General features: G+C 56.6%; 2 protein-coding genes across 5 annotated transcripts; both read right to left on the bottom strand.

The window, feature by feature from the left end:
- Nucleotides 1–288: 288 nt before the first annotated feature.
- FREY1 (Frey regulator of sperm-oocyte fusion 1) lies at nucleotides 289–1674 on the bottom strand. Its single transcript, XM_052782094.1, has 3 exons — nucleotides 875–1674; nucleotides 591–664; nucleotides 289–468 (listed from the first exon to the last, which is right to left on the bottom strand). The coding sequence occupies exons 1-3, from the start codon at nucleotides 940–942 to the stop codon at nucleotides 332–334; spliced, it is 279 nt and encodes a 92-aa protein (XP_052638054.1). The 5' UTR covers nucleotides 943–1674; the 3' UTR covers nucleotides 289–331.
- A 236-nt stretch (nucleotides 1675–1910) lies between these two features.
- On the bottom strand, nucleotides 1911–8422 carry PEX16 (peroxisomal biogenesis factor 16). Of its 4 annotated transcripts, XM_052782088.1 has the most exons (11): nucleotides 8228–8407; nucleotides 8023–8058; nucleotides 7670–7746; nucleotides 6250–6383; nucleotides 5838–5944; nucleotides 5270–5350; nucleotides 4663–4815; nucleotides 4227–4299; nucleotides 3813–3932; nucleotides 3539–3603; nucleotides 1911–2436 (listed from the first exon to the last, which is right to left on the bottom strand). In XM_052782088.1, the coding sequence occupies exons 1-11, from the start codon at nucleotides 8385–8387 to the stop codon at nucleotides 2378–2380; spliced, it is 1065 nt and encodes a 354-aa protein (XP_052638048.1). In that variant the 5' UTR covers nucleotides 8388–8407; the 3' UTR covers nucleotides 1911–2377. The 4 variants fall into 4 exon arrangements, 2 of the variants coding, with proteins under 2 accessions (XP_052638048.1, XP_052638049.1); XR_008234421.1 differs by lacking the exons at nucleotides 1911–2436; nucleotides 3539–3603; nucleotides 5838–5944 and having other exon boundaries at nucleotides 3815–3932; nucleotides 4227–4815; nucleotides 8228–8422; XR_008234422.1 differs by lacking the exons at nucleotides 1911–2436; nucleotides 3539–3603; nucleotides 5838–5944 and having other exon boundaries at nucleotides 3818–3932; nucleotides 4192–4815; nucleotides 8228–8422.
- Between the last annotated feature and the right edge of the window lie 52 nt (nucleotides 8423–8474).

Raw genomic sequence — 8474 nt, 5'->3', positions numbered from 1 at the left:
AGGCTGCTGTGCTGTTTGTGTCCCACCACAGTGGGTTTGGGCCCTGGCTGGTTCTTTCCCTTGGGACCCCCAAGAGGAGCTGGAGCTTCTCAGGTTTGGTCCGAGAGCCCCGGTTGCAATTCCTGGAGGCCAGAGATCATCATATGATGATCAGAAGGGAACCTCTGGATGTCGTCTGCTCCAGTCCCCACCCAAAGCAGGGCTTGCTTACCCTTAACCCCCCCCCCCCCCCCCCATTCCTACACCCCATACCTACACTGTCTTGCAGCCATGGAGGCAGGCGGGGGGGGTCCCCAAGACCGGGCTGTGGTGGGCACAGGGGCACGCTGGTTCACAGGTGGGCATCGTAGTAGTACTCCAGTAAATCAAGCTCATCGCGCTTGCTTTTGCCAGCTCTGTGCAGTGCTGCTGGCCGCTCCCGGGCTGCCCAGGTCCTGAAGCGAGGCTGCTTGGGTTTGATGCCATAATCTGCAGGTAGAGTGGAGAGGCTGGGCTCAGCCCTGGGCTGCTCACAGGACCGGGGATAACTGCCTACCTGGAGAGGTGAGTTCATGGAAAGGGGTTTCAGAGGGGTGAGGAGAGCACTGTACCATCCACCAGGCCGAAGTGCTGCTGTGGAAGCTCCAGGGGAGCAGAGAAGTCCTCGGGAACCAAGTAGCTGACCCTGCGGAGGAAAACCAGGGGCGGGGAGTGAGCCGAGACCCTATGGCGCTTGCCCACGCTGGCACAAGAGCTCCCACGTGCCGCTTGTCTTCACCCAGCCTGGCCAGCTCTCGAGGGCTTGTTGCCACAAGTGCCAGCCCGTGCCTGGGCCAGGAGCCCTGCAGCACCTCTGCAGGTACCAGGGCGAGGAGGAGGAGGGAAGCACCATCACCTCTGGCTCAAGGGCCGTGGGAGGGCAGCCCCCAGCAGTAGGGTGAGCAGCAGGAGCCAGCACCGCATGATGCTCACTGATGCCAGCTCCACAGCGAGGTCACAGAGGAGCCACTCTGGTAGCCCCAGGACACCAACCGGGTTGGGCAGGGGACAGGCTCCTGCCCAGGCGCTGCTGCCTACCCCTCCCAGTATCTAAGCTTCTGGTCCTAGGCTGCTTGGTCCTGCCAGCTGCTCACAGCCCACCCTGCACTGCTGCACATCCTTCCCGTGCAGCCATAGCTCCAGGTCTGTTTCCCTGTCCCTCACCACCACCCTTTGCCTCCCTCTCAACCCCTCTAAAAGCAAACCCCTTCATCTCAGTAAACCCCCCAACACTTTCCACACTTTGCAGTCTTCAGTATCTTCCTCTGCTAAAAGCCCAAACGAAGGGAGCACAGTCTCTCCCTCGTGGCTCTTCCACGCTGCCACTGCTGTGACCTGAGGTGGCAACACAGACCCCCCCACACTGCCAAAGCCCTGTGGTCCCCAACCGCGGTGGCCCACTAGGGGGGTGTGCATGGGGCTACATCCCATATTTCAGGTGCTGAGGCAAGGTGGCTGTGACTCCTGCAGCCTCACAGTCCCTCAGGGATGGTTCAGGTAGGAACACTCCTGTCACCCACTTGAGGCCAAGGTACCCGGCCGTTTCCAGCTCCCAAGCTCTGCACAGGGCTGGTAGCTGCCTCTGAGGCAAACCAGTGCCACCAGCTGGCCACCCCTTTGTCCTGGCCAAGGGAGCCGCCACAGAAGCACACCGAGCAGATGGATGCCTCAACTGTCCCCCAGTTAGCTCAGCAGACAAAGATGGCCATGGCTGTCCAAGCCTCTCCTGGGCCCTTTATTGGGGGTGGCACAGCAGTATTTGCAGAATTAATCCCTTTCTAAGAGACAGCATATCCCAGGGTAGACAACTGCAAAAGCTGCTCTTTCTGATAGAGACTGGCTGGCAACCAGATACGAGGGGATCCCATGCAAAGAGGGAGAGGTCCTTTAGCTCAGTTCTTTCCGTTCAGTCAGTTTATTTGACAGACAAGCCCGCTCCTAGCAGATTGGCCAGGCATAGCCAACACAAGCAGACTGCAGGTCAACCTCTGTGCCATGAGGTGGGAGACAATGGTCTCCAAAAACCACTACGCTGCCTGGCTTTATTATAGTGCAGCTGTACAAAAGGAGAAAAATCAAGTGCTTAAAAAAAGAGGTTGTCCCATCACCATCACTGCAGCCACAGAACAGTCCAGAGAAAGAGGTGGCCAGGGTCTCTCCATGTGTGTAGTGTCCATCATTCACAGCTAGATCTGTTAAAAAAGTTACATACAACCCCCTCCCCACCCTGCAGAACAGGAGCTTCTCATTGATGGTTTAACTGAGAATTAGGCATTATCAACATCCCTCCCCCAGCCTGCATGCCCTCCTTAGAGATGTCCAGCCATGATCTTAGCAGAGAATAATCATCATCTTCTCATCAGCCCCAGTTATAGAAATAGATTTTCTGCCAAGCAGGCAAGTAATCCATCAGCGGCCCTGAAACAAGAGAACAGAGGGATCACGCACATAGAAATGCAAGAATTTGAAGCTGTATGTATACAGGGTATATCCCCCACTTCTCATTCCGATACCCACCAATCCCAAATCTCCAGTTATACAACTCAGATGTTCCCGAGAATAGAACAGTTACTTCTGCCAAGACAGGAGACAACTTTGGGATGTGGTGCCAGAGATTAGAGCAGGACCAAGCAGGGTGTGAAACGTGGTCAGCATGGCCATGGTGTGGGACACCACTCCTTCAGAGCTGACATATCCAAGCTCCAGTGGGAAAGGGCATCTACAATGTGCAAGGGGAAAACCCGCATGCAGCGAGTCAGGAGGACACTGCTGTGGCACTGGGAAGACAACTCAGCAATAACAAGCAGGTGCAGACACAGAAGCAACTGCTGTGGAGTGAAAATGCTTATGTAGCACATGGCTTAATGCAGACTCCAAAGCCTCTCTGAAATTACTAACTGGTGGAAGCAGCTCCTGACCTAGCCAGCTTTGTGACCTCCCCAAAGAAAGGACAATCCCACGATGCCAGGCTGATCTAATGCCACATCACTGCCACGAATCACTCCACAAAAAGGCTTCACATCAGCAGGGAAGAGGGGGAGGTGGAATTCTGGCCCATAATAAAGGGATCCTCTGGTGAAGAAGACAGACCTGGTTCGGCCCTTTGATTTACCATCAGTTCCTGCCTGGGTTAATACCTCTAGGCACCTGTTTACGCCTCATGTCTGCACTGCAGACTGGGGATCAAGGAAAAGAGTTCAGAAACAGGGCTGCAAAGCAGGGTTCTGGTGCACCAGCTGAGGTGCAGAAAGGGAGCCCAGGAGAACAGGCCTAGGTGGCAGAGACTGAGCTCTGCAGCCAGGGAGGGCACATAGAGGTTTACCACTCTGGTCGAGCCAAGAAGCAATTCATCCTTTCTTGTCCCAGTTTAAAACAGGCATCGACACAGTGTGAACTGGTGCTAACCATTCTAGGGACTTCCGAACTCCTTCCTCAGGTTGGAAACCAATTGAGAAACATTCTGCCCAACTCCCCTGATTTTTCTCCACCAAACAGAGATATGGCAGTGGGGCCCACTTACGTGTGACAAAGCCAACTCCAGGCACGTAATCAGCCAACAAGCGCAGAAGGAGGAGGATCCTGCCCCTAGGAAGGGAGAGAGTATGAATGAGTCCAGCGGGACACCTCCCGTCCCAGCTGTCGAATGCAAGAACAGCAACGGCAGCTGTTACACAAGCGCTCAGATTAACCTGGTCACAGGCACCCAGACCTCTTCAGATCTACTCACCCAGTTCCCTGACGCTATTTATGTTAAAAGGGAATTTTTCAGCAAAAGCCCAGCAGGGGCCCCTTACTCTGAATATCGGTCATAGAAAGGAGATCTCAGCAGGTAGTACAGCAGTAGGATGGTTCGTCGCCTCAGCTCTGCTCGCTCTCGCCTGTTCAGGTCTTTCAGATCACTCAGCAAGCTCAGACTGGAAGAAGGACAGAGAGGTAACTCACGGCAACAGCAGCCAGCAGGGAAAAGAAAGCGCATTTCTAAATGCCCTCCGTTCTCAGCTCCACGCAGAGCGGGCTGCACCAGCTCAGAACAGAGAGCACTCTAAGTGTTGCAGAAGATGCCTAAATGTGTCAATCTCCCAGCTAAAGACCAGCCCCTGTGCGTATTTCTCTCAGTGGGGCCTACCCAGGTTTGGGGAACAGGGGAAAGTGTGACGCTCAGCCACCACCAACCTCAAGCACCCGCAAAGACTCTTCCTCAGACTGACCTCGAGATGTCCAGGACTGCTGAGAGGAGCCAGGGTTTCCATGATCTCTGGCCCCACACTCCTAAACTCAATACTAGGAACACACAGTCAAGGAACAGAAAGAACCAGAGATGGCTAACAAGAGGCACGCAGACAAGCGATCCCCTGGGTACCAGCAAAGCTCTGCCGAGTGCAGGAGAATACACTCTAAGGTACTGCTGGGGGGGGGGGGAGCCCAGGGAAGGGGCTGGAGGACTTGTGCCCACAACTCCAGTGGCTGAGGCCAGCTGTCAAGGCGTAAGAGAAGAGAGGAGTCCCGAGGCCCCTGCCTAAGCAGAGCAGCAGCAGGGAGAGAGAAGCCTGGTGTGGCACTGCCCCGCAGCAGGGCTGAGCCCGCAGCACCCTCTGCCGGCACCTGGGCTGTGGTGTGAGTCCACACGCAGCCAGGGCAGGATACGGTGGAGCAGAGGGCGGGTAATGTAGAGGGATTCTGCGATGGTTTCTTGGAGACCCAGAGGGGTGGGAGGCTGGTTCATCTCCTCTGCTCTTCGGCTCTGTGACTCCTCCCTCTGCTGGGGGGACCCCCAGTGCCGGGACTGCAGGGATGGGGCTGAAACAAGCAGATCAGGTCACTAACACAAATAAAACCTTCCCACCACGCTTCCCCACACCACCCCCCCTGCTGCTTTCTACAGCATGAAGGTGTGAAACGGGAAAGCTTGAAGAGCTGCTCACACAGCAGCTGCTGTGGCTGACCAGCACCCTCAGGGCTTGCCTCCAGACTGGACAGAGCAGGGAGCGGTCCTTGTAAGGTCTGTGCTCCTCAAAGCATAACCACGCTGAAGGGTTGCCTCTGTCACACAGCTCACTTGGGAAAATACAATTTAAGTGCTAGCCTTGCAGCATGTGACTGGATCCTCATGCTATCCCGGCACCCACAGCGCCCAGTGACTGGCAAGATATGCCCCAACACAAGGTTCTGCTCTTTACTGCCCACAACCAGGTCATACATAAAGGGCACAGAGCAGAAACAGCTCAGACAAAAAACAGGCTCAGCTACTTACTGCTCTGGAGAGAGCGCACAACACGGCTGGAACGCCTGCCAACATAGGTCTGATCTTTCCCTGAGGAGTTGTCTTCCATGTCTGCAGGAGAAAACAGCCACAGGGGTCAGGCCCCAAAGGAACACGCCTCACACGGGCTGGCAGCACCCTTCCCTACATTCCCATCAGGAAGACCAGACTGAAAGTTTGATCTAGTGCAAACCAGACCATCCTGAAGGGGCTAACACTACGCAGAGGGTGAAAAGGTAAATCTGCCTGGCATTGCTCAGGCCTAGGATCTCTTTGCTCACTGTCACACCAGGGGACACGCAGCTTGACTCACAGTTCAGCCAACAGTTCCAGGCTTAGACTCCTCCACCCCCTCCTTCCAGACCATAGGACAACCCTGCCACCAAGCTAACTCGTGCTCTGCAGAGGGTGGGAAGTTCAACACAGCTCAGCTTCATGTACTGAAGCCTTACAGTTCCCTGTGCTGCCCAAGCCACTGCTCTGATCAGTGATTCCTAACAGGACAAGACATGTAGCCCAGCAAGGTGGCAAGCCAACGATGACAGCACCGTGGGCTCACCTTGGGGGTGGAGAGGCTGCTGCTGCTCCCTGTTCAGCGGCACAATGGGAGGAGATGTCTGGATGCCAGCTTTGTACCACAGCAGGAGCAGGAGACGAAGGATGGCTCTATGAGCAGACACATGGAAGCTTTCAATACCAGGCTACGGAGCTGGGTTCCTGTTGCACTGGAAAGGTGGCTTCCACAGAAGAGGGAAAAACTCAGGTCTGCTCAGGGCAACTGGCAAGGCGAGAGGGGTAAGCGTCCCCTTCTGTGGCACAGTATCCAGCACACCGTGGGGCTCCAAATTCCCCCAGCCTCTGGGACTAGCAGCTCAGTCCTGCTTAGGCTTTTTCCTGGGGTACTGCCGAGTGCCCTCCAGATCCCCTTTCCGAGCGCACGCTGCCCCTTCCCCTCCGTCCGCGGCACTTACTTAGCCAGCTGGATGAGGACAATGATGGTCCACCGGCCCATCTCCCCCCACACCCTGGCTGTCCCCATCTCTGCAAAGACCTCCACGCATTCTAGCACACTCAGCCAGGTCAGCAGCTTCTGCTGCGGCAGCGACTGCAAAACACAGAGGGGAGGAGGGGGAGAGGATGGAGGTTCTGTTTGGGAGTTAAACGGGGCAGAAGCACAGCCCAGTCTGGTGGGACCCTCAGAAATAAGCACCGGATGGCCTTGGAAGTCACAGCCCCAGAAACAAAAAGCGGTGCCTCCGCTGCAGCCAGAGTCTACGCACAAGCCTACTTCTCTACCTCCAAGCAGGGGCAGACCAAGACATCACAGTATCACACAGAGCTGCTACCCCAGAAACAGGGAGAATACCACAGCTGTATCGTGGATTGCCTTCTACCCCAACTGACACAGCAGGACAGTCTCCCGGGTTGTGGCACTATGCCTGAACTCCATGTCAAAACTCTCTCCTCCTTGTCCCAGAGTCGGCATACATGGCGAACCTCCTCCCTGGTTAGAGTTGACAAGGGAATACGCTTGCAGTAGAGGGAAGGGGACCCAGAGTCCACAGTCACACACCAGACCAAATGCCTGCGGAATACAGCATCAGTCTAGATTCCAGGCATGAACCCCAAGACAGTGGGTGCTCCTCCAGCCTGGGCCCCTGCTCCCCATGCAGGAACTTGCTGGTGCTGTCAACCACAGGATTTAACCCGTTGAAAAGCATCCATAAAGACAATACAGCTGAAATTCACTTCAGCCTTTAACAACCAGGGAAGCAAGTCTTCTGCATTTCTGTTTGTTACACACCTGACGCTCCAGTCGGAGAGCTGCCTACACCCAAACCCACGCAGCAGGCAGGCTTGCAACAGAAGAGGCCTGTCCAGAAAAAAAACGCCCTCCTCCTCCTCCTCCTCCTCATTCCCCAAAGGGCCTAACAAGTGCTGGGAGCCAGCCTGGGGCTCTTGCCAGAGAGACATAGAAGCAAGGTGCTTATGTTTGTTTTGCTCAATAGCGTATGCAAAGGAAGAGTCTGAGGAAATGGAATCGGCACTTCAGTACTCCAGAGCCACTGCTCTGGAAACAGCAATGGTTATTCGGCAACACCTTTGCCTAGCTCAAGTTCCAAGCTTCTCAAAAACCCAGTGGAGCTCCTGGTGCAAGTCAGGGCCTGATTTTTGTGGTCCAGGGAGTGCTCCAGCCACTCCTCCAAGCCAGGAGCTACGGGGCAGGGCTGCTGTTTACCTGCCTTCAGAGGTTGTGTCTGGCCTCTACATACCTCACAGCAAAGAGAGGCCACAGCAAAGACCTGTTAGTTTCTACAGACACTCCCTGAAAGCTTCTGCAAAGAAGAAAGCACGTGTTCCAAATCCTCCTCCCACACACTCCAACCTTACCACAGGCAGGCTCCGCTGCAGCTCTTTTCGGAGAATCCAGTCATTTAAGAGCACTAGGAGGTTGGAGGCAGAGTACACTAGAAAAGGAGAAGAACACCGCAGTTATGGAACACAAAGAAAGCAAACCAAACCTGGACTGCTGCCTCTTCCCCCAGGAGGGAATGAGGGAAGAAGGGCAGCAAGACATGCAGATTCCTTCCACGGGCTGCTGGAGGATGCAGCCAGGCATGAAGAAAACAAGGGGTCCGGGGAACAGCCCCACGCACCCCTGCGCAAAGCCACAACCACCAGCCCTTCAGCCGGCGGGTACCAGGCTGCCGCGGCAACCCCCCGGCTCCCCGCTGCCCACCTACCCAGCTCCGACAGTGCGTGGGAGTCCGAGAAGCGACCTGCGAAGGGAAGAGAGCAGCTACCAGCCGGAGCCCAGCGCGGGGGGAAACCCCCGCTCCCCGCTGGGCCCCAGCCCCCCGCACCACCACCCCCCGACGGAGCGGGGCCCGGGCCCAGGCCCAGGCCCCGGCGGGAGGGACGAGGGCCCGGCCGTCCCCCCTCCCTCACCTGGCAGCAGGTAGGAAAGGCCCCGCACGGTACCCTCCAGCTGGGCCGTGGCGGCCGGGTGCCGCCTCACGTACTCCTGGTAGCGTTGGCACAGCAGGCGCAGCCGCGCCACCGGGCCGCCGCCGGCAACGACCGGGACCGGGGCTACTGCCGCCGCCATGGCTCTCACAGCGGCGCGCTTCCGGGGATGGCCACCGCGCCTGCGCGCCCCGCCCAGCCCAGCCTAGCCGAGCGGAGCGGGCCAGGC

This window comes from Harpia harpyja, chromosome 3, assembly GCF_026419915.1.
Source record: "Harpia harpyja isolate bHarHar1 chromosome 3, bHarHar1 primary haplotype, whole genome shotgun sequence".
NCBI lineage: Eukaryota > Metazoa > Chordata > Aves > Accipitriformes > Accipitridae > Harpia > Harpia harpyja.
The sequence above is the reverse complement of the archived record's forward strand: the minus strand, read 5'-3'. Positions and strand labels throughout refer to the sequence as shown.

What these genes read in the sequence shown, in the direction of transcription:
- FREY1 (XM_052782094.1), bottom strand. Translation starts at nt 942, where the DNA reads ATGCGGTGCTGGCTCCTGCTGCTCACCCTACTGCTGGGGGCTGCCCTC. An exon ending in CCACGGCCCTTGAGCCAGAG is followed by an intron (nt 665 to 874) that starts GTGATGGTGCTT and finishes TTTCCTCCGCAG; the next exon opens with GGTCAGCTACTTGGTTCCCG. An exon ending in GCACTTCGGCCTGGTGGATG is followed by an intron (nt 469 to 590) that starts GTACAGTGCTCT and finishes CTCTACCTGCAG; the next exon opens with ATTATGGCATCAAACCCAAG.
- PEX16 (XM_052782088.1), bottom strand. Translation starts at nt 8,387, where the DNA reads ATGGCGGCGGCAGTAGCCCCGGTCCCGGTCGTTGCCGGCGGCGGCCCG. An exon ending in GCAGTCCTGGACATCTCGAG is followed by an intron (nt 3,933 to 4,226) that starts GTCAGTCTGAGG and finishes TCCTTCTTCCAG; the next exon opens with TCTGAGCTTGCTGAGTGATC. An exon ending in TGGAGTTGGCTTTGTCACAC is followed by an intron (nt 2,437 to 3,538) that starts GTAAGTGGGCCC and finishes CTCTTGTTTCAG; the next exon opens with GGCCGCTGATGGATTACTTG.